Below are 24,668 nucleotides of genomic sequence, written 5' to 3' on the forward strand. Positions count from 1 at the left end.
CCGATCATAAAGGGTATTACACAAATTTGTTGAATGAAAAACAATAGTTTTTTTTTGCATAAAACAAAACTGTAAATACAACATTGTAAAAGGTCTTTTCAAAATATTTATGTACGCCTTACATGTCGGTACTGCCATTCAACAGCACCCTCTTCACTATTCACAAAATCCTTGATTGCTTTCCGCATTTCTGTAGCACTTCTTTCTGGCCGGGAGCCCTGTACATTACATAAGTCATAAGGACATCCTTCGTTCTGCCCCACCTGTCTTCTCCATTACCCAGGCGTAATCTCCCCATTCGTGTTTGTGCTATCGACAAAACCATTTGGACAATACATTGCGGCTTCAGTTTGGCGTAAGTAATTGTGTAAAGCAATTGCTCCGAGCGTAAAATTTTCAACATTTTTTACCGATGCTTTTATTGGGCGGCTAAATATTCTCCATCTAGCCCGCAATAAGCCGAACGCGTTTTCAATATCACGCCTGGCACGAGAGAGGCGATAGTTATATACTCTCTCAGGCTCGTTCAGCTTGCCAGGATATGGGCGCATCATCTTTTTCTTTAAGGGGAAAGCTCCATCTCCAACTAGAAAATAAGGTAATGGGTCAAATTTACATCCAGCTAGTGACGTAGGTGGTGGGATTTGAAGGGATTGATTTTCCAGTTGCATTCCAATTTGACTCTTTGATAAGACACCACAGTCGTTGTTACTTCCATATTGTCCTACATCTACGAGAATGAAGTTGTACTTAGCATCACAGACTGCTAACAGTATGATGCTGTAGAACCCCTTGTAATTGTAATAGAGCGATCCTGAATTGGGAGGGTTTTCCATGGCAATATGTTTCCCATCGATTGCCCCTATACAATGTGTGAAATTCCACGTGTCTTCGAATTCATTTTCGATTCTTTACCACTTTTCTTTGGACATAGGGGGTCTTACATATTCGCTTAGGTTCTCCCAAATTGCTGCAGCTGTTTCAGACAGAATTCGTGAAATAGCACTCGCGCTAATGCGAAAGTTGAATGATAGAGATTGTTGAGAATCTCCTGAGGCGAGATAACGTAAAGTAAGAGCCAAGCGTTCAGCTGCAGGAATTGAATTTCGAAAATTTGTGTCTCTTTTTTGGATTGATGGACCTACCAGAGACAATAAATGTTCGAATCTATCAGGAGACATTCGAAGAAATCTATGAAATAAAATATTAAATAAAGTTTCAAAGACAGAAATAATAGAAATGCTCTCCATAACTATCAAAAGGAAGCAAACTTGGAACTAAAATTTACTAGATACCTAAAGTAAAATTCTCTATCGTGCAATTTCATTTCTTGAAGCAGTTGATTATACACTCCTTTCAATTCTCTTTCTCTATAAATTTGACGAACCCAAGAAAATGGCGATTTTCTTCGTCTCTTTTTCCTTATACTTCTAATGACTATTAAGGCAGCTACAGCTTCTTCTTCTTCTGAACTGTCTGCCATCTTGAAATGTGTGTGTTCACATAGGAAAATTTCGCACAAAAAATAATTTGTATTGGCATGCTATCGCACTGAAACTCATTTGCAGCGTAGAACTCCTGTCGCACTAAAATTTGGTGTAATTTTAGAGCGATAGAAAGATTCGCACTGGTGGAAATCCGCCTTTATGGCCTATCAACTTTCATAGCGTAGCGTGATGCGGCCGGGCTCGACACGTATGAAACTAGGAACGATGGGGAAACTGAAATGTCCCACTATTGTTAGACGACATTTGTTGCTTTGAAATTGACTTTGAATGTAATGCTCAACAAAAGACAGCGAATATTTTCTCAGAAGTTTTTGGTTCAAGGGACCGGAAGCCTATTTCATCGACCCCGAACTTACTGTGTTCCTCTGGGTCTATTAACTTTCGTAGATTTTTGCATACGAGATCTGTCAAATCTCAAAACTACGGAGCATGCGCAGATTAGAAAGCCTCCGAGTGAATAATGCGGCTTTTGTTGTCGTTCTCAGTTCCTTATGTTAAGCCAGGCCCATACCACGCTTTGCTACGAAAGTTGATAGACTGAAAACGCAAAGAGTGGTCTATGGATAGGCTAGGGACCGGGAAAATTTGTCCCATTTAAAGTCCTACTTATCCGAAACATTTGCACAGAGATGGTTATTAGACGCAAGTCTTCTTGTTCTTCTTTTAGATACGCGCGTAGCAAAAGCTTTTTAAACGTTCTAAAAAGTGACTCGTAGATAAAACCACGGGTTCGCAAGACCTTTATATACCATATTTCGTGTATCTCGCTACTTGAGGTACCATTTATGCGCAGGGGCAAGCAGTATACGGCTATTATTATAAAGGTATAATATTTTAGACGCCTATAAAATTAATTCTTTAACAAAGACAAACGGTAATAATATCAAGCGTTATCATTTCATCAGAATTTTTTTGTATTTCATGAAGAAAACTTTGTTATGCAATTTTATCGCAAAAAGCAAACGTTTGTCAAGCTTGATCCATCTTGTTTTTCAACCAAAAGAACCAGTCACAATGTTACACCATAGAGATCAGTAGTTATAAATTATGCAAAATATGGCTGACAGTTATAGTCAAGTGCTTCGAAGCACATTATACAATCACTTGAAACAGTTGTGCGGAAATTCATGAATAAAATAGAAAAACTACTAGAGCAATTTAAAGATGTACAGAATACCGAACTCCTTTTTACGAAGAGATAGATATCGGATCACCTGTACGTGGAAAAAACTAGAAGATTATATGCCAAAGTTTCTTCAACAACACAACACCACTTCAAATTCCCAGAAGTATTGTCATGTGCTAGAAGAAATCCCTTCTTCCTCCTGAGATTATGACTTCGTTATCAAGATTCCTAACAGGATGCACAGTAGAAAAGTGTAAAACCAGACTGATAACTTTCTCCAGACTTTACCTGATGACCCTCCCTGTGATATATATGTAACAAAATCATAACCTAAACAAAGAGTACTTTAAAATGCTGCATGCATTGGATAACTGCTTTTAGGAATTAAAGCAGCACAAGGTGACACCGTGGAAGTGCACGCCGGTCAAGGATTATTAAAAGTATAAGAAGTACGAACATAAAATTGGTAAACTACGATGCAATATTTTTTTCTATAATTTCCTTACTATTCACCATTCCTCTATTCATAAAAGCCGCCGATGAGAAAAAAGGTATTTGGTTTAAAGTAAATCTCACCACCAACAACGCACTGTTTTTTTTTAATTATATATCAAGTGTTGAATAACTTAAACAAACAGGATATATAAACAAATAAACAAAATATATCCCTAGGTATAAAAAAACAGGACAGTGGCTAAGTGTTTCAGCTACTTCGTGAGAGTATTTTTTGTTTGTTTGTCAATGATGTAAAAAGAAAACATTATCTACTTAAAAAATGCAAATATTATTACCTGTCAGAAATTTTAAACAGAAAGGTAGCTTAGAATTTCAGCTACTTCGTGAGAACCTTTTTTTTGTTTGTTTGTCTATAAAGCAAAAAAAACTACATTATCTACTCGGAGAAACATTATCTTACGCGGAGATGGTGTAGTGGTAGCGCATTCGACTTGTAATCAATACGTATTAGGTGCAAGTCCCCACTCCGACGCACTTTAAATGCAGTGTTGTCAGTTCATTTGGTGCCATCTACCGACCACTAACCGGCTTGTTTAGCAGGCAAGCAAGTTAGAGCAATGATATGCGTATCTCTGTCACATAGTTACAGTCGGAGTGGAGGAAGAGCCAACCGATAGGATGGAATCCCCAAGGACGTTAAAACTTCCCGTTACTTATTTTACTTACTTACTCGAAAAAATGCAAATATTATTACCTGTCATACATTTTAGGCAGGAAGATAGCTTAGTGTTTTGTTTGTTTATAATGGAAAGATGCATTATCTTCTCGACAAGGTGTGAATACCTTAATCTGTCAGATATTTTTGACCTAAAACAGAGATAATGCAATAAAGTATTTTTAAAGAAAAGAAAGGAAAAAAGATAGTTATTAAACTGTGAAACTATTTACAAATACTAGTCGTTAGCCCGTGGAAAAATCCACGGGCTTGCTCGTCCTTTTTATACTTGCGCAGCTAAGCTACCATTTTGCGTGACAGACGGACAGACGTATACGGGTATTATAATACAGATAAACTAAAATATGGTCTCTGCATTATAAGTTAAACTAACTTTTGTAAAAAACAACAAAGAAGTAGTTTAAGCCAGGCAATCGTAATCCAAACATTTGAAATGAAGTTGACTTGTTTAAGTTAAAATATATTAAATAACTCTTCAATTTTTTCGCAAGTTAAAGTTTCTAAACAAGACATCCTATAAAATTAAATTTCCACTCAACCTGAATACGGTAGTAAGTTAAAGCTGGAAACGTCGTCACACCATCACAAGCTCCTAATTGTATTTGATATTTTGCGACAAAATTTTCTTGTCGCTTTTGTTCTCAGGAAGAAAAAGTTAAACCTTTCGTTAATGAAATAGTAAAAGGAAACTCTGTGACTATCGAAGTCTTTTACTTTTTCAGCATAAAAAATAATTTTATGACATAGTGGTGATATAACTTACTAAATAAACCTCTGAAGTCAAAACCTATTAGGACAGTATTAGTTTCAATTTTAATTTGATGTAATCAGTGACCCTGTTCTCCATGGTAATATCTATGGCACTTAACATGTTAAGAAATGCAACAAAGTTATTGACATGTGCTGAATTGGCGTGGATATACTCATGCAAATGGAACATCTTCACAAGGATATTTTAAACAAAGGGAGCCTTGGTGCGAAATTCAAGATTAACAGCAAGTGTGTAACAATAAGAATATTACCTTTATGTGAATATATTTAGCTAGCCAATTTGGGAGATTTTTAAATTAAGCATCACAAAAGTTCGCTTTTCCTTGAATTTATAATAGTTATAGGAATTTTTCTTATGTTTGGGCAAGAAAAGTATTTAAATTCTTCTGTTAAAAATCAATTTAATTCTATGAGACCAATAAAAGAGGTTTTGTATCACATAAATTCGATCAAATACAGCAAGAGAAGTTATAAAATAAATATTCTTAGTTCATATATCAGAACCAAAATTAAATTTATTTTATTATACTTTATTAACTGCGGAACACAGTTTCTGAAACGACCGGCGTTTGTCGTCCAGGCTGGAGCAACTTCCTTGATCATTTCGGTCTAACTATCAGCACTACTGGCGCAGCCGGTTCGGATGCAAAGTATGGCGCCGGCGATTTTCATGAAGGCGCAAGGTAGCTGCATTTTCAAATTTAATTGGCTCTATCGGTAGCCCTTTTTCATATTCTAACTTAATTGGCTGTAGTGTGTAGCATAGCGACTTTGTCGCTGTACTTTAAAATACAAATCGTTGTTGAATTTTTACCCAAAGCGCTTTGTCTGGCTCTGTATTGCATGCATTGTGAGTTAATTTACTGTTTTTTTAGTATCACTTGCCTTTTTTTTGAAATTTACATACGGTCCAACTTTATCCAGCCATTTTCAACTCTGTTTCAATATTTAAAGCACTACATATAGGTACTCAACGTATATATTTGAAATAATAATGAAATGAATCCTTCAAGTGCTGCCAAATCTTATTCGTTTATGAAATGTATTCCAGTATCCTTTCACCAAGGGAACGAAAAGTTTAGAAACACACGAAGAAGTCAATGCTCATGTATATCTTTGTTTGGAATATGCTTTTCCTCATTTAAACCAGTCAGTCGGTGGAAAATGAATGACTTAAATACACATTGAAAAAGGTGATGCCTTGTATAAATCTCAAAATACAAGAATGTTTTTTGTCTGCAGCAGAACTTCCTAGGTCTATTATCATACAGAATTTGCCTTTGCCACTTTCTTTTGCTGCTGATTTTTATGGATTTCTTCATAGTGGTTCAAATGCTCATTCTGAACTTATCCACAATTTACGGAAATGTAATGATTTTACTGGTATAATTATGTTTATAAGTGGATATTCATTTTTTCAATTATACCTAATAAACGTCACTACTATTTGATAGAGTTTCATGCCTGTGATGAGACAGGCATGCCATGTCCTACAGGCACTGCGATCATCTTGAAACTTTCTAATATATTTCAACTTGCTTCTTATATTTTTCAATTATATTACAAAGCACCAGCTATACAGTATGAAATCCAGTTTGTAAAAGTAGAAGGCGATTTTATATCTGCTGCTGAGAAATGCAAAATTAAGTGCAAATTACAAGTCTGAAGGTCAAGCCTTAAGGAAACGTGCATCTAGTACTAACAACAAAGCCAGTAAACGGCAACGACGTCAAGATGCAACTGTGAAGTTGAATATCACTTCCAAATCAAATTGCTCTGCATCATGTTCAAAGGTTAATTTTGAAACTGCAGCTTTGGTATTAAGAAAACCCAAAATTGTTTAGAAACAAAGTCTGAAGCAGAAGGCTATATTTTCTGAAAGTTATGTTAGGAACTTTCATAAAAAAAAACAACTGGGGCACGTTCACATCTGTTTGATATGCAGTAGAAGTTTGTATCGAAGGTCTGTAGTAGTTTATAATGACAGCCAAAATCTTCACCTCAAAAAATAAATATTTTCATAAAAATTACGACACGTTTTATTTTTAACTTGTTTCGACTTTACCAAAGTCATCTTCAGAATATTATACAAAAGTTGATACATACACTCTCTATACAAAAATTTTTTCGAAAGTTATTTAAATATTTCCCAAAAGTACAATTTTATATGAATTATACACAAGCTAATGCATATTTCTTGGTTGAAACCAGACCTCAATAAACAAGTTAAGCATTGCATCATCAATTTATCCGTTTAATTTTATGTTTTGTATTAGCCGCTTGTTCAATATCGTTTTTGTTACTTAGATATTGATTTAGCATGTGTAAATTCATTTAATAAAATTAAATAATTGTACTTTTGGGAAATATTTAATTGTCTTAAACAAATTGTGTATATAAATTTTATTTAACTAACTTTTGTTAGTTTATCTAATATTATTTTGTCAATATGGATTAGCTTGTGTATAATTCATATAAAATTGTACTTTTAGGAAATATTTAAATAACTTTCGAAAAAAATTTTGTATAAAGAGTGTATGTATCAACATTTGTATAATATTCTGAAGATGACTTTGGTAAAGTCGAAACATGTTAAAAATAAAACGTGTCGTAATTTTTATGAAAATACTTTGCAATCTTGTGTTGCTACGAAGTTTTGGAAATATAATATTTGATATTGCGCACAAGTATAACGGACAGCTTACAGTCGGAGACTTACGTAAGTACGAAAAGTTATCATACAAAGTTGAAAAGAAGAATTTGGATTTAACTTTCTTAAGAAACTGTCAGTCATTTAATGTTACACCGAAGTTTTTATGTTTTAATTTACCAAACACCAAATTTAATGATGGGCGATTAATACGTAAACGCTTACTGAAAAGGCCATTCACAAAGGAGAAAAAGAACGAATCAAGTTAGGAAAAGATTATGTAAATCACGGCCAATCTCTTAGTGATACCTTGAATTCTATAGATTTCTATATTTTACGGAAAGCAGCCTTGAAAAGTGTTGAAAAAAGTAGAAAATACATTTTTACCCAAGAGAAGAAACTTAGAAGTCTAACTAAAAACGTCGCACCACCACTGAAAATACACGTCAAGCAGCTTCAGAAGTTCTTGTTATGCCTTCTGAAATGAATAGTGAGCTAATAGAAATTGCACCAGGTGAGGGGAAAATTCTAACAAGCATTTTACTTGACAATTTCTGCGAGAAATTAGCTTTTTCCAACCTTTTGCCACAGGGTCGCTATGGGTAATGTTGAGAGAGAGTAAAGTTACCCCCAGCAAAGTATTTTAATCAACGCTTACTAAATTATAAGAAATATTTGCAGCCAATTTAGACTACATTTTTCTTGCGCAATTTGTACTGCAGCAGTTGCGCTTGTCTAGTCAAATAAATATTGCCATAAAAAAGACATTAAGTAATGTGACTGTTGGAATGCTGTCTTCAAACCTTAGTCAAACAGTTCAATCAATGATTGCATCTGACACAGCATTCCTGTTTATGAATACAATCAAAGGAAGTCAAGCATACTGGAATAAATTTCAACTAGAAGTGCTTGCAATGATCAGACAACTTGGTTGTCCTACATTTTCTCTTACACTTTCTGATGCTGATTTTCATTGAAACGAACTCATTGCTATCATTACAAAGATGCAAAATAGACCCATGTCAGAGGAACAAGTTGAAAAATTATCTTACATGGAACGCTGTAATATTCTCAACAGCAATCCAGTTTTTGTCGCTAGGCACTTCCAGTAACGAATGGAAACTTTATTTGCTGAGGTGCTCTTTCATTGTGATGCTATTGGAAAAATAAAGAATTATGCCATTAGAGTTGAATTTCAGTTTCGGGGTGTTGCACATACACACTCTCTTATTTTGATATTGAATTCCCCTCAGTTAACTAAATCAATTATTCCTGAGTTCATTTCTGTAATCAAAGCTCAAGTCCCAGATAAAGGCCTCAATGAGGACTTGCATCATTTAGTGAAACCATATCAAATACACAAGCATAGTAGGTCATGCCAGAAGTATAAAAATAAGAAGTTTCGTGATAACTTTGGCCGCTTTTCACAGAACGAACTATAATTGCGCAACCGTTAGCAGATGGTATGAGTATTGAAGCCGAGAGTGAAGTTATTGCACATCGAAATTAAAATCTTTCAAAAGTGAAAATGTTCATTGATAAATACTTAGACCCCAATAAATCCACCTTTTGTGGCAGAACCATCTCTGAAATACTCGATTTCCTCGATATTGATTGTGACGAGTACTACGAAGCTTTATCTATTTCATCTGGTCCTGATTATGAAATACACTACCAAAGAAACCCTGATTCATGCTTTGTGAACAATTACAATCCTATCATACTTAAAGCTTGGAGGGCTAACATGGATCTGCAACCAGTATTTAATTATTATAAAGCTGCTTGTTACATGACAGCATATTTTTCTGAAACAGAGTCATCTCAAGCTCTTAAGCAAGCAGCGAAAGTGGCTAATTTACTAAATTTGCGTGCAAAAGAGTCATTGTAAAAAATAGCTTCTATTTTTGCAAGCTCACGTCAAGTATCTATTCAAGAAGCTGTTTACTATAGCCTATTGTTAAGCATCTTGATTTTTCAAGCGGGCAAAACGGATTTTTAGGCATTCTGATTGGCTTAGCGCTCTTGACGACCGACCGATATTTTGCAGTATTACCCGTCGTCAAGAAAAATGGTAGCTTAAAATGTAAACAAAAACAAATGTATTTCGTGAAATCAGCGTAAATATTCTTCATCAAAACAAAACAATATAAAAGTAAAATACAAACAGTTTTTTTAAAACTTCATCAAACACTCTACCAATGACGAGTTTCAGTGGTGAAATAACTTTCAACTTCGGCGTAAATATTTCGTTATCACAAGAAAGAAGTGACACTTTTATGGACATTGATAATGAGATATCAACTTTTATTCAAAGTACGAAGTGCAAATCAAAAACACAAAAACGTCTGCAAATAGATTAATATCGTTTCCTGAAGTACGAAACAAAACGAAGTTACAGTTCTTATTTATTTATTTATTTATTTATTTATTTATTTATCATCAATATTTACCCAGGATATACATTTCAGAATAAATTTCTGCTTTTCAAATGTGTCCTGCTAAATTTAAAATCAAATACTCTACATTATATACAATTAAATATAAAATCGTCGATGTTCTAAAATCCAATAAAATGAAAAGGAATAGGCAAAACAAAAAGAAAAACGCTAAGCACATAGATGAAATGGTGAAAATACACTAAAGATAAGATTATAGGTGTCCATGAGTTAAGCGCTCAAATGGGAGATAATTGGTATAAATGGGTGAGGCAACAAAGCTAGTATAATATATGAAATATTGAAAATGCTATACTAAGAAACGAAAGATGAAACATGCCATATCACAAATGCTTCCTTCTGCTAAATGTCGAATGAATAATCGGCAAAAAACATTTTAATTCAAAACCGCGTATGTTATAAGCTTGCAGTATCTAAAAACATCAAGTAGAAAGGGTGAGAAACAGAGGTGAAAACATATAAATAAGGAAGACTAGACAAGGTTTAAGAGCTTCATATTGTGTAGGGTCCAAAGTCCAAATAAAGTGTGTAAGTAGGCCAAACGATTAAAAATAATGGTTATCCAATTTATTTTTAAATTTCATATAACTAGGCTCCCTTCGTATATCTATTGGTAAAAAATTATATATACTGGCACCCATATAGTAAAAACCATTTCTTGCCATATCCAAACGTACTGCTGGTAACTTTAGCGAATAAGAATTGTTTCGAGTCAGTCTTTGATGGTTTAGCAGCTGAAAGTGGTTCCAATAATTTGAGCATGTTTTATGATCAATACATTTTCTGACAACATTACAAGCATTTCGTTGAATTTTGTCGTAAATGGGTTGTAAACTGTTGTTGTTAGTTACTACTCTGGCACGTCTATCCAAGGACTGCAGTTTGTTCAACTGGGTGTTATTCAGGTTCAAATTGATGATACTATTGAATGTAATGATTGGAGTTATCATTGTTTCGTAAATCTTTTTAGCAGTTGTATCGTCAACTTCGGATCGTAGTCTCGTCAGTAAACGGAGTCTTCCAGATGCTTTTTTGTATGTAGAGTCGAAGTTGTTATTTAGAGACAACTTAGGATCAATAATTGATCCCAAATACTTGTAGCTTTTCGTCTCATTAATCTCCACAAAATTACATGACAATGATATTTTTCCTTCAGCACTTTTCAACATTTTACTCGTCCTGAATATCATCCATTCTGTTTTCCCTTTGTTTAAATTAATAACAAGATCATTTTCTCGTAGATATGTCTCAACAGCAAGAAGTTCTTCATTTAATACATTTTCAAGGACGAGAAAGCTTTCACTTGAGAAGTAGATAACAGTGTCATCTGCAAATTTAATAACGCTAGCTTTAAGTAGGACATTATCAAAGTCATTAAAGAAAATTAAAAATAATAATGGCCCGAGTATGGAACCTTGCGGAACACCACAATTCACTGGTTGTGGGTCAGATTTGATGTTATTTACCACTACTTCCTGCTTTCTCCCAAACAAATAATCAGAAAACCATTCTAGTTCGTTACCACGTATACCATAAGCTGATAATTTCTCAATTAAAATACTATGACCAACCGTGTCGAAGGCTTTTGACAAGTCCATGAAAACTGCAGCAACGTATTTTTTCTTATCAACTTCCTTTCTAATGTCATCTAACAATAGATTAGCAGCCAAATCTGTTGATCTGAGACGACGATACCCAAATTGATACTGAGATAGTAAGTTGTTCTTCTCAAGATATTCGATAACTTGGTCATATACTGCCCTTTCGAGAATTTTTGAGATGACCGGCAATATAGATATAGGTCTATAGTTATTGTTATCGTCAGTCGAACCTTTTTTAAAAATTGGCTTAACTACAGCATGCTTCCATTCTCCAGGTATCATAGCCGTTTGTATCGATAAGTTTATTATGTGACAAAGTGGAGCAGCGATTTGACTGGAACAATCTTTGAGCAGTCCAAGTGGAAGATCGTCTACACCTGTGGCTTTACTTCTCTTTAATTTTTTCAGTTCTTTTTCGATCGATATTTTCGATACATATTTGAAGGTAAATATGGAAGTAGTTCGTAATTTCGACCATTGTGGTTGTTTCCATACAAAATCTTTTAAGGGAATCGATTTCTCCTTGATTCGAGCTGCTATTGAAGAGAAAAACAAACATAGTGATTCAACTTTCGATTTGGTTGCTGTAGCATCACTTACGACGTTTCGTGGTTTAGTTGGCATTATTTTCTTTATCGTATCCCAAAATTTCTTTGGATTATGACAATTCTGTGCTAGTAAGTTTTTACTAAATTGGGACTTCGATTCTCGTATTTTACGTGTACATAAGTTTCGAACTTTGCAGTAAGCCTTCCAGTCGCTTGGCTTTTTCGATTTTCGCGCTTTTCGTAAAGCCTTATCTCTTTTGTTCATCAATTTATATATCTCATTGTTAAGCCACGGACAAAATTGTCCTTTGACTGTCTTCCCGATGATAGGGGCATGTTTGTTGAACAATGCGGTGAGAGTAGTTTTGAAATATGACCATGCGATGTTCACATCGTTCATTCCATAAAGTTCACCCCAGTCGTGTTTACTAATTTCGTCAACCATTTGCTCACTAGAGTACTTGGCATAATTCCTAGTCTTGATAATTTTTGGTGGTAACTTATCTCTTCTTAATTTTCTGACGAAACCGACCATATCGTGATCGCTGATACCGATGGGGATGACGTCATTTTGGTATGTCGTATCATTTCGAGTAGTCAGAATACAATCAATTAGCGTTTGTGTATTATCGGTAATTCTAGTCGGTTTTTCAATAAGCTGTTTCAATCCATAAAGACGTAAAAGTTCTTTAATGTCTTTATCATCTGATTTCTTTAAGAAATTAATATTCAGATCTCCCAAAAGGTTCACTTCTTTTGATTCAGACATAACAAGCTGTAACAAGTCATTAAGATGAGTTTTAAATTCCCTTGGTAGATATTTAGAACCTACCGGTGGTCTATACATAGTACCGACTAAAAAACTCTTTGCGTTTTTTTGGAAAATTTCCACCCATAAACTTTCTAGCTCATTATGTTCCAAATTTGTCCGATGTTTCCACTTAACTCGATCCGATATATACATGGCTACACCGCCGCATTTGCCTTTTTTTCTGGCACGGTATATAAAACTATAGCCCGGTATGTGATAAAGGTCCGGGTTGTCATTATATGAATCTTTTGTAATATGAATTTCAGATAAAGTTAAAATATCAATATCTTTAAAATCATGCAACAAAATTCCAATTTGATCGATATTATTTAATAATCCACGCACATTGAGATGGAATATCTTTATACCTCGTTTGGATAGGAGATTTTTCAGTTCAGGTAAAAAAGGTCCTGGCTGTGTTTCAATGTCGCCGGACAACAAAATAAGTATGAATAAGTGTTTACCAGCTTTTGTGGATATTTTCTTTCGTGTGATCCATAAACTAGACGATGCATAATTGTCCTTCTTTTCCAGGAAATCTTCGGTAGGGAATATTCCATTACCTTCTTTTACGAGCTTTCTCTTCGCAATATAACATAATAAAATCAACACAAAAAGAGCAAATCGAAACACGTCTGACCTCGCCGCCATCAATGCCTTCTACCCTAAAAAATGACGGATAAATTTCATGAATTGGACGACATCGATCTTGATATGTTAATGAGTGGTTTTTGCATGAATGCTAAATCCAAAAAAGAATGGAAAAAATTGTACCAGTCAGACAGATTAAACAGTTTCAGAAATGGATGGCAACGTTTTTTTAAAGAAAATGGAAGAAAAATAAATATAAAAACAGAGGAACAATTCCAAAAATCGAAACAAGTGTTAGCAAGTAAAAGAAAACAGTTGACACGTATGGGAACGGGAAACAAACCCAATGCAACCAGGCCATTGGATGCATCAGAGGTCGACGAACTCTTTAAGAAAGGTTTTTTCGGAATCAGTAACCCATTTACTTTACAAAGAACAATGTGGTGGAAAATTACAAAACATTGCGGGTTCAGGGCGCGAGACGAATCTCGTAAGTTACTGTTTGGCGAACTTTAAAAAAGGACGCAAACGGGCGCTCTTTTCTTAAATGGGACAAAGAAAGAGGCACAAATAGCCGAACAGAAGATAACAGTTTTTCCCACCACAGAGCCTGTAATCCCAGAGCTTTGAAACAGAAGGACCTAGATGCCCTGTTCACATTTATCAACAATTTATTTCCCATCGACCCATTGAAAGCACAAATGAAAACTCACCTTTTTTTCTAGCTGTAATTCCAACACATTTACTTACGTCCATCGTGTGGTATTTCAATCGCCTATTGGAAGAAAATTCTTTGGGTATAATTATGACGGAAGCGTCCAATGCTCTTGGAATAAAAAACCGTGTCGGCTTTTCAAGGAAGTAGATCAAAAATAACTAATCATTCAGCTAGGAAAACTTCGATTTCTGCCCTCCTTGATAACGACGTGCATCCAATACATGTGTCACAACTAAGTGGACATAAGAACTTGAAAAGTCGTATCATACTGCACAGAACAAGCACCAACAGGTCATGTCAGATGTCCTTAGCGTAGCTGATAGTGGTGGAAACATCAATGTTTATATAAATCGTCTTCTATTCCCTTTCTCAAATTCATCAGTTACACAAATCACAACAACAAAATCCCTATTGTTTTCGGCTGATCAATTCCATTCATTATTATTATTATTATTATTATTCATGAATTTTTACTCAGGATATGTACAATTCAGTATTTAAGTATATACTGCTATTAATTTGTGTCCTGCGTTAAAGAAAAAGAAAAAGGAAAAAGAAAAAGTTGAACTGAATAAAAAAAAGAAAAAAATAAGAAAAAAAATGGATACTGTGAACTCCCAGCAGCATGGACAATTAGACTGGGGTATGCATGGATTAGGCTGGACTATCAATGTAACAATGTAGGAAGGTCACAGATTAATTTAAATATTTACAAGTTTAGTTTTATTTACAATAAAAATTCTTCAGAAGTTTCTTGTAGATAACGATAGAGTTTTCCTTCCAAATGACAATTGGTAAGGCGTTATATAATTTTGCGCCGAAGATGTAGAACGATTTTCTCGCAAACTCTAGTTTAACTTTGGGTAATGTGATTTGGAAGTTCTGATTCCGAGTTCCTTTTGCGTGACGATTTATCTCAAAATACGAGTGGAAATTGCTACACAGTGTTTGATCAAGCGATTGTCTAACAACTATATTTGCTCGTTTTTCAATCCGATTTTGTATGGGTGTCAAATTATCGGTTTCTGTAATATTACGCGCTCTATTTTCAATTGACTCCAATTTTGATTTTTGGGAACGATTCAGATTTAAATTTAATGTAGCTAGCAAGTGAGTATTGGCACAATCATTGCATTATATATCATAACTGAAGCAGATTTCGTGACATATTGTCGTAATTTATTAAGGAGTTGCAATCTGTTAGATGCTTTTCGATATCTACTTTCAAAATTATCATTCAATGACAGGTTTGGATCCACAAGATTACGCAAGTACTTATACTCACAGTCATTCAAAATGCTCGTTGATCGATACTTAACCTCAGTTTTATTTTTTTGGCTAATTCTTTTCGCAGTTCCAAACAATAAGGATTCGGTTTTGCCCCTTTTAAGATCAATGACAAGTTCGTTTTTATCGAGTAAGTCTGCAATACGTAAGAAATTATCATTGAGGCTTTCTTCTATAAAGTGGACATTCTTGTGAGCATGATAAATTACTGCATCTGCATATAAAATAATTCTAGAGTGATGCAGACAGTCTACAATATCGTTAAAAAAATACGATAAACAACAAAGGTCCCAATATCGACCCTTGAGGGACACCAGTATAAACAGGTTGCTCCAAAGATTGAATACCGTTGATTTCAACGAGTTGCGTGCGGTTAAATAGGTAGTTAGTAAACCAATTCAGTTCATTATCTCTGACACCATATGCTTGGAGTTTATTTACAAGATGACTAGGAATTATGGTGTCAAAGGCACGTGAAAGATCCATGAAAACGGAACCCTCTAGCTTTCCATTATCTACTTCACGCCTGATGTTGTCAATAAAAAGAGTGGATGCAAGCTCCGTTGATCTGTTTGGACGGAATCCAAATTGGAAGTCAGATAGTAGGTTTTCATTTTCGAAGAAATCAGAAAGTTGGGCATACACTGTTCTTTCCAGTATTTTGGACAGAATCGGGAGTACCGAAATAGGGTTGTAGTTCTCCGGGTTATTGGCATCCCCTGTTTTAAATATCGGTGTAACTTTGGCTTTTTTCCAGACCAATCGAGAAGATTTCTATTGAATCTGCTCTTTGCATACTTCATTAAGTTGTTACAACGATTCCGTAAAGCCTTGTATACGTTCCAGTCATTTAGGGTTTTCGATCGTCTGGCTCTGCGTAATACTTGATCCCGATTACTCATAACAGATTTAGTTTCATTATCAAGCCAAGGGCATGGAGTACATTTAACACGTTTTTTTATAAAAGCAGCGTGGCGCTTAAAAGTTTGATCTAAAATCTCGTTTAATCGGGACAAGGCGGAGTTTAAGTTATCGGTGTTATAAATGACTGACCAGTCGACAACCTTAAGTTCGTTAATTAGATTTGTTGGGTTGAACTTCGAGTAATCCCGAATTTGAATAGTTTTTGGCGGATACCTCATATAATTACGTTTACGAACACACGCCACCATTTGATGGTCTGATAAACTAGTTGCGAAAACGGTAACATCTTTAATAACATCTGTACGCAATGACGCGATTATATCAATTATTGATGACGTGTCTTTTGTTATTCTCGTTGGTTTATTTACGAGTTATGTATAGCCATTTACTGACAATAGCGACTTAAAATCTTTATTATCGCTTTTCTTTCCATAGTCAACATTTGAGTCACCCAAGAGAATTGTTTCTAAAGATGTTTCGCATATTGCAATTAACAACTTATTTAAATCTTCGCTCCCATTTGATGTTGTTCTTTATGTAGGCTGCAACCCCTCCACCTTGTCCATTAATCCTATTCCGTTTTACAAAAGTATAATTTGGAATATCGTAGAGACTGTTGTTGTTGTTGTGGAAACCAGAGTCTGTTAAGTGAGTTTCGGATAGCGTAACTATATCAAAGTTGTGATTTTGCAACAACTATGAAAACATTGTAAAATTTGATGAACAATCTTAAGTCCACGTTGTTTGCAAAATTCAGACAGATCTCCTCTAAACGGTCTGGGACCAGGCTCGATATCTCCACATAATAACAAACATAATAAAATCAGTTTCTTTCTTGTTGGTCGTTGAAAGTTTATTTTATTTTTGTTGACATAAATATTCCAAAATACGGAATTAAAATAGCTCTCACTTATCTTTCCAAGATCAGCTTCGATTAATTTTGAACTAATTCCATCTCAGGTGATAACGCATCTTTTGCAGATACATAAACTCAGCAAAATCAAAACAAAAATGCCAAACCCATTTAGCACGTCCGTACGCGACGCCATCTCGAACCAATCATACGTAAGTATAATAGTGCAGATTCGTTTGCTTCATTTGGAGCAAATCTTCGGCCTCCCCTGGCCGTGGACCACCATGCTTTCGTATCTGTGTTCAAATATGGCATCGTGTTGGGGATCTTCACCCTCCTGAGGGCCAAACTCCTGTTTTTAACCAACTTTATATTTTTGAAGCAGGTAGAGCACTCAATGAAAGAATAGCACGTCCTGAAAATAATGGCTGTGGAGAAGATGTGACGCAAATTGTTCAAGATGTAATGAATAGTGTTAGCCCTTTTGCTGCTGCATACAGGTACATGGCTGAAGTGGAAGCTGATGAAATAGCTCGGGCAGCTTCTGAAAACCGTGTCCCATAGAAGTACGCATGTGCATGAGTGTTGGCAGTGATCGAAGGCGATACAACTTGCCACATTATGACGAAGTAGCCGCAGGTTTTGTTGGCCAAGATGGATCCCTCCTGGAAACAGGGATATTGTTACCTACCCACTTGGAGTCAATTTGCAAAATATTTCTACGTTATCTGCAAATTTGGAGCCAATGGTTTATCCTCTATTTTTTCCTAGGGGTGAACCAGGCTGGTATTATGGGATACCCAAAGTTGCCGAACGTGCAACCCATACTCCAAACACTACTACAATGTTGCAGTATTATACTTACCGTGTAGCTGTTTGGGAAAATTTTAGCCCAATCCATTATGGTAAGAAATTATTTTAACAGTATTGTGTTGATTCTCATGTTAAAGTTGAGGGTAACAACTTAAATTACATTCGTGTGAATCAAACAAACCTGCGTGTTGACAGTTATGAAGGTTTAGCTGACCACTTGAATGCACGAACTGAAGAGAGAGGTCTTCAACCAGGACGTATTGTTGTCCTTCCTTCGAGTTTTCAAGGAAGTCCACGTGCCATGAATCAAAACTACCAAGATGCTATGGCTGTGATTGGTAAATTTGGAAAACCAGATTTTTTTCTGACTTTTACCTGCAATCCAAAATGGCGTGAGATTACAAAAAATTTGTTTGCAGGCCAACATGCACATGATCGACCTGATTTAGTTTTTTTGAGTTTTTAAATTGAAACTAAATGAAATCCTAAAAGATGTTACTGAAAGGGGTGTTTTAGGTAAAACTGTATCACATGTTTACGTTATAGAATTTCAAAAGAGGGGTTTACCTCATTGTCATTTGTTACTTCATTTAGATCCCAATGATAAACTTCGGGATGCAAATGACATAGACAGTGTTATTTCAGCCGAAATTCCTAATCAACAGGATAATCTGAGCTGTTTGAAATTATTCGGTCGTGTATGATTCATGGACCATGTGGCTATCTGAATCCTAATTCCTTGTGTATGGAGGATGGTGTTTGCACAAAAAATTTCCAAAAACTTTTTTAGCATCTACCGTTGCTAAAATTGATTAGATTAACAGCTTGGTTTGTGCTAAATGGAGAGAATCACAATGCTCGCCAATATTTGTATCCAGACATTCCCCTTCATTTGTTTTTAATAAGGACAGGAAAGTTTGGACATCAAAACGAAACTTTAACCTTAAAATTGTCTCTAGAATGTATAGCGTGAGTCCTCGCGCAGGTGAGCTTTTTTATTTACGTATGCTATTATTGCATACGTGTGGTGCAACATCTTATGAAGATTTAAGAAATGTGGATTTGAACATTTGAACATAACTTCAAAGATGGCAGCACGGGCAGACGTGCGTTCGATAATGCTACTTGCTGTTTTGTTTATGGTTTCTAATTATGGTATTTCTTGTTATGGTTGTGGTGAAAGTATTAGAAGAAATGAAACCTCTGAGAAATGCTGCTCCAGTGGAAATATTTTCCATCTTAAATGCCTTACAGACAGAATAGATGAAAACATAGAGAAATTTTACTGCAGCGAATGTATCCCACCAGATGAACCGAAAATTCCGTATACCTTTGATCCTGTTATGTCAGACTTCATTGCAAAGAGAGGCATGAAATTTCTACATCAAAACATAAATGGGATCTGCGGAAAGTTGGATATTATAAAATCTTTCTTATCCGACGCGAAAAAATGTTTTCATATCGTTAGTTTCTCTGAGACACACACAAACGACACTGTATTAAATTCGGAGCTATTTGTCCCGGGGTATATACTTGAGAGAAAGGATCGCGAGAATGGTCGTGATGGTGGTGTTTCTTTTTATATTCGGGAAGATTTACAATATCGCAGAAGGTGTGATTTAGAGATCGATGGAATTGAGTTTTTGAGGATAGAATTATTTATTCCGAAATCAAAATCTTTGTTACTCTGCTCAGCTTATCGACCCCCGGATTCCTCAAAGTTTCTTGATAAAAACTTCATCTCAAAGTTTGATAATATGTTGGATACAATATCAGTCGAAAATAAAGAAACAATTATATGTGGTGATTTCAATTGTGATTACAATCTCCCAAGAGTACACTCTAACATAAAAGATCTGGTTTAACTGTATAACTACAGTCAGGTCATTAAATCGTCTACACGCATCTCAAAAGAAAGTAGAACACTAATTGATTTAATTTTTACAACCGATAAATCAAAAATAAACGACTCTTTAGTGTACACTAACTCTCTCAGCGATCACTGCCTAATCGGAATCAGCCGAAAAGCAAACTGTAAACGATATCCTCAAAAGAACATCAAAGCACGTGATTACTCAAAATACAACAAAGAAGATCTAAAGAATGAAATTCGCAACGTGCCATGGGAGAATTGTTAAAACTGTCACCGACTTAAACCAAGCATGGAACTTATTCAAATACTACTTATCAACCGCAATCAATAAACATGCGCCACTTAAAGAAAAAACTGTACGTGGAAAATCCAACCCCTGGATAACCAGAGAAATCAGAAACTTAATGAATACGCGAGATTATCATCATCGCCGTTTTAAACGACCAAATTCTATCGGAGATTGGGAAAGTTATAAATCTCACCGAAACTCTGTAACCAATCGCATTCGTGTTGCAAAGGCAAACCACGTTCGTGCTGTTCTGAAAGAATCTTCAGCAAATCCAAGAGATTTTTGGAAACAAATTAAGTCGTGCTACCCTACTAAAGATTCGTCAAGTCCGAGCAAAACATTCGTAATCAATGGAACAGTAACATCCAATATTCGATCAATTGCGAACAATTTTTGCTCTTTTTTACCAAAGTTGGTTCAAGTCTCATGAAATCATCAATAACCAACTTTACTTGGAAACTGTTCAACATACGTAATTATATGCGCACGATTAATAAAAGGAATGTATCATTTAAATTCCAACCAGTGACAATTAATCAGGTGAATAGAGTACTAAAATCGGTTAAAACGGCTAAAGCTGCTGGTATTGACACTATCCCCGGTAGGATAATTAAAGACATCTCAAACGAACTAGCTGCACCTGTCATGTTCTTGATAAACAAGAGTTTGGAAACTGGTACATTTCCAACCTGTAAAAAATCTGCAAAAATAACACCATTGCATAAATCTGGCGATCGCTCAAACATATATAACTACCGACCCATTTCCGTACTAAATGTGTTGTCTAAAGTCATTGAACGAATCGTCTACGACCAGCTAGCTGATTATTTAGAAAATCAAGATCTATTGAGTGAACACCAATATGGTTTTCGACGAAAAAGATCTACACGTAAAGCGGTTAAATCACTTGTTGACGATATAAGATACAATATGGATAAAAGTAAGACAACCGGAGCTCTATTCATGGATTTGAGAAAGACCTTTGATACCGTAAACCATGGCTGCCTTCTCCAGAAACTGCCTTATTATGGTATTACTAGCACTGAAATTGATTGGTTAAGCAGTTATCTTTTTAATCGAAGTCAAACTGTTTTCATTGATGGAGCATACTCAGATCCTGAAAATATGACGCATGGTGTACCCCAAGGTTCCATTCTGGGTCCATTGCTATTTACCTTAAGGGAACTTATTTTGGCGGGAACTAATTTTGGCGGACGAAGGAAATCTAAAAAAAATTTAATTTTGGCGGGAACTAATTTTGGCGGATCAACGAAATTTTTAATTTTGGCGGGAACTTATTTTGGCGGGTGGCGGTTTTTTTTAATTTTGGCGGGAACTTATTTTGGCGGGTCAGCGGATTTTTTAATTTTGGCGGGAACTAATTTTGGCGAGTGAAGGATTTTTTCAAATTTCAACGAAAATTTTCTTTGGTAAAGATGTAGAAATAAGCATTACAAAGCAAAGAATTTTAAAACAAATACTAAAAATCTACTCTTCTTCATCGTCTATGATAATGTCAAATGCATTCCGACTAAAGTCTATGTCATCCTCGTCACGCGTGTACTCCTCTTCTTTGTCATCGTCATTTTCGACTCGCACGTTGATGAAGCTATCCTTTAATAAATCTGGCGCATTGATTATGTCGGTTATGGGCTGAGTAATTACACTATTGCTTTCTGGCAGCGGTGATAGATCTTGAAAAGGGTCAAGGGATTCAAGTGAAGTGGATCCCATGCGAACTGCGTCGTAAATTCCAGATGCTTTCCACCCATTCAAAACGACTTCACGGCCATCTGCCGAAGTGATATGGTTATAAAACTGGAGGAGCCAACTTGCATGAAGAGGCTTGATGGTGGTCAGCTTTAATTGAATATTTATATCTTCGATCTTTTTGTTAAGGGATAGCTCTTTCTCGATCTGTTTTGAATACCATTCAGTGAACAAATTTCTCATGAATTGCTTGCAATGATTATTCACAGTAAGATCCAAGGGCTGGAATATATGTGTCATGTTACTTGGAACCAAAACCAGGAAGATGTTGTTCTTCTTCAGCAATTCGGTAACTTCCTCAGTAATTTGTCCTCGAAAGACATCGAATATTAGAAGAGCAGCTTGCTTTGGGTTATTTAACTTCTTCCTCTGGTCTTCAACGTGCTTTAGAACGATCTCTTTGATGACTTTGATGGATTCTTGTGTATTGCTGTAGTGTTTGGGATTAACGCTTAGTGAGAACGATTCGGGGAATTCAAACTTTGGGAGGCTTTGATTTGTTTTCCCCCCATATATCAGTTGCATTGGCAGAAAAGAACCATCAAGCGTAATAATAAAGGTACCAGTAAGGCATCTTTTGTCGGAAGATCCAACGATAGGGACGGACGATGAACCCTTTTTCGCCATGGTGTGATTCATTCTTGGAACAAACTTAAGAGGTGTCTGGTCCAGATTCATAACAAGTTGGTGAGGGATGCTGTGTTGTTCGATGGTCGAAACAATATCGTGAAGAAATAGTAATTCGCACTCCTTTTTGGCTCCTTCAGTGATTTCAACTTTGGAGGTCGTTTTCATTCTTTTCTTGAAACCCATTCTCTTGAAGAGGCTTTTTGCCCAACTGTTATCAATTTTAATATGCCCCAACTCAAATTGAGGGTTTCGTGATATTAGAGCTTTCGCTGCAGCGGTTGCAACTGTTCTTGAAACAACACCTCCTCGATTTCTCAGTGCAATTAAAAATCTTTGTACCATCTCATCTAGACTGCCAAGGAACAGAGGTCTACCGCGTTTCAAAGGAACAAATTTGGTTACCACGCTACGTTTTTCTCGGGTTGAATCTTTCAGCTCTTTTTTGTAAAGATTGCCAAATCTTCGAGCTGTACTCTCACTTAACGGCCTGTCTTTGGTTTGAAACTTTGTGATTGCAGCCGCACCACCATGAATCGCAACATATTTTCCGATATCAAATCTTTCTTTTTCTGACCAACGGTTGTATGATTTTTTGCCACTGGATTTAACATTTTCAGTCGCGTCTGTAACAGCTTCGTAGTCTAACGAACCAAGGGATGATTCTTGCTGGAAGTCAGTTGGTTGTGGGCCTAAAATGAATAAAACGAACCACTATGTAATTGCGAATTTTGACCAAAAATTAAAAATTTTCAAACAAAGAAAGAAACTTCTTCGCAGGTAGGTATAACAAAAAAAAACATCAAAGAGAAATACTTACTTTGTTCCCTAGAACTGTTTGAAGGTGTTTCGTCTGAAGTTTTTTCCTTTTCAGCGGCCCTTTGTTGAGCTTCTTTCTCTTGTAATTTAGCTAACTTCCTGATGTAAGACATTTTGAAAGCCGGGAGATAAAAAAGGAAACGTAAGTTATCTGTATCCTGTATATTTACTCGAACATAAACATTCCATTCACTTGGCCTATATTTACACTAAAAATCGAACAAAAACATTCTTTTTTTCTTGGCTAAGGCCCGTTTAGACTACCCAATCGAACAAAAACATTCTTTTTTTCTTCGCTAAGGCCCGTTTAGACTAACCAATCGAACAAAAACATTCTATTTAATTGGGAAAGTTCGGTCTACACTGACAAATAGAACAAAAACGTTCTATTTTCATGCTAGGCAATTAAAAAATCGATCGATTGACATTTTTGTTTTTCATCAGAGCTAGAAAAGAAAAGACGTCCATATGGCTTACAACAAGACGTTCGAGTTTACAGCTGCTGTCAGAGGATTCCATTATTATAAAACTTATTGGAAACCTGAGGAAAATCAATCACTGGACTGCTTTCATGAGAACAACAATGTTTTCGATAGATTTGCAATCAAAGTTTGTGAATTCGGAAATGACAAACCAGTTGGCCATTTACCCAAAGAAATCTCAAGGGTTACAAAATTTCTTCTGGACAGAGGAGCGTCTATGAAATCCACGTTGACAAGTGTACACTATCGAAGATCACCTCTCGTTCAAGGAGGCTTGGAGATCCCCTGTAAAATAACTGTTACTTTACCAGGGACAGTAAACAATCTTTTGGTTCTTGCAAGATACCAACAACTTGTAGAAGCCTTGTATACAGAGCCGAAAGAGGAATTGATTCTTGGTTCGTTCTTACATATTGCAGTTATTTTAGATGTCGTGGTTCCAACCGAAGAGAGACCAAAGCGTAAAAAAAATACAGCCAAAAGCCAAAGCAAAGAGACGAAAAAGCAAAAAGATATTCGAAACTTTTTTGGAAACACCTCAGCTGCACCAGCCCCAAAAAGGCAAAAAGTTAACAACAAACCTAAAAAGTCGTCACCATCGTCAAGCAAGGACTTAGAAATCATAAATATTGATTAAAAATTATCTTGTATTAGAGGTTTATTATGACATAATATTTCTAGCGCAAAGGTATATTTCTAAAAGATATAAAAAATTGAAAAAAAGTTGATTTTTGTCGATTTTTTAAGGGGAACTTATTTTGGCGGATCAACGAAATTTTTAATTTTGGCGGGAACTTATTTTGGCGGGTGGCGATTTTTTTTAATTTTGGCGGGAACTAATTTTGGCGGGTGAGTAAAATATTTAATTTTGGCGGGAACTAATTTTGGCGGATTTTGCCCCAATCCGCCAAATCCGCCAAAATTAGTTCCCGCCAAAATAAGTTCCCTTAAGGTATTCT

The 24,668-nt window shown here is 35.7% G+C and overlaps 3 protein-coding genes across 3 annotated transcripts; 1 reads left to right on the forward strand and 2 right to left on the reverse strand.

Moving 5' to 3' along the window:
- Positions 1-275: 275 nt before the first annotated feature.
- LOC130630059 (putative nuclease HARBI1) lies at positions 276-836 on the reverse strand. Its single transcript, XM_057443458.1, has one exon. The coding sequence runs from the start codon at positions 834-836 to the stop codon at positions 276-278; it is 561 nt and encodes a 186-aa protein (XP_057299441.1).
- A 20,584-nt stretch (positions 837-21,420) lies between these two features.
- On the reverse strand, positions 21,421-23,364 carry LOC130630467 (uncharacterized). The gene is made up of 2 exons (XM_057443980.1): positions 23,229-23,364; positions 21,421-23,100 (listed from the first exon to the last, which is right to left on the reverse strand). Exons 1-2 carry the CDS (start codon positions 23,338-23,340, stop codon positions 21,500-21,502), a joined length of 1,713 nt encoding a protein of 570 aa, XP_057299963.1. The 5' UTR covers positions 23,341-23,364; the 3' UTR covers positions 21,421-21,499.
- Positions 21,493-24,435, forward strand: LOC130630468 (uncharacterized). The gene is made up of 2 exons (XM_057443981.1): positions 21,493-23,369; positions 23,672-24,435. Exon 2 carries the CDS (start codon positions 23,696-23,698, stop codon positions 24,344-24,346), a length of 651 nt encoding a protein of 216 aa, XP_057299964.1. The 5' UTR covers positions 21,493-23,369; positions 23,672-23,695; the 3' UTR covers positions 24,347-24,435.
- Positions 24,436-24,668: the final 233 nt, after the last annotated feature.

The sequence above is a fragment of the Hydractinia symbiolongicarpus genome, chromosome 2, assembly GCF_029227915.1.
Source record: "Hydractinia symbiolongicarpus strain clone_291-10 chromosome 2, HSymV2.1, whole genome shotgun sequence".
NCBI classification, from domain to species: Eukaryota; Metazoa; Cnidaria; class Hydrozoa; order Anthoathecata; family Hydractiniidae; genus Hydractinia; species Hydractinia symbiolongicarpus.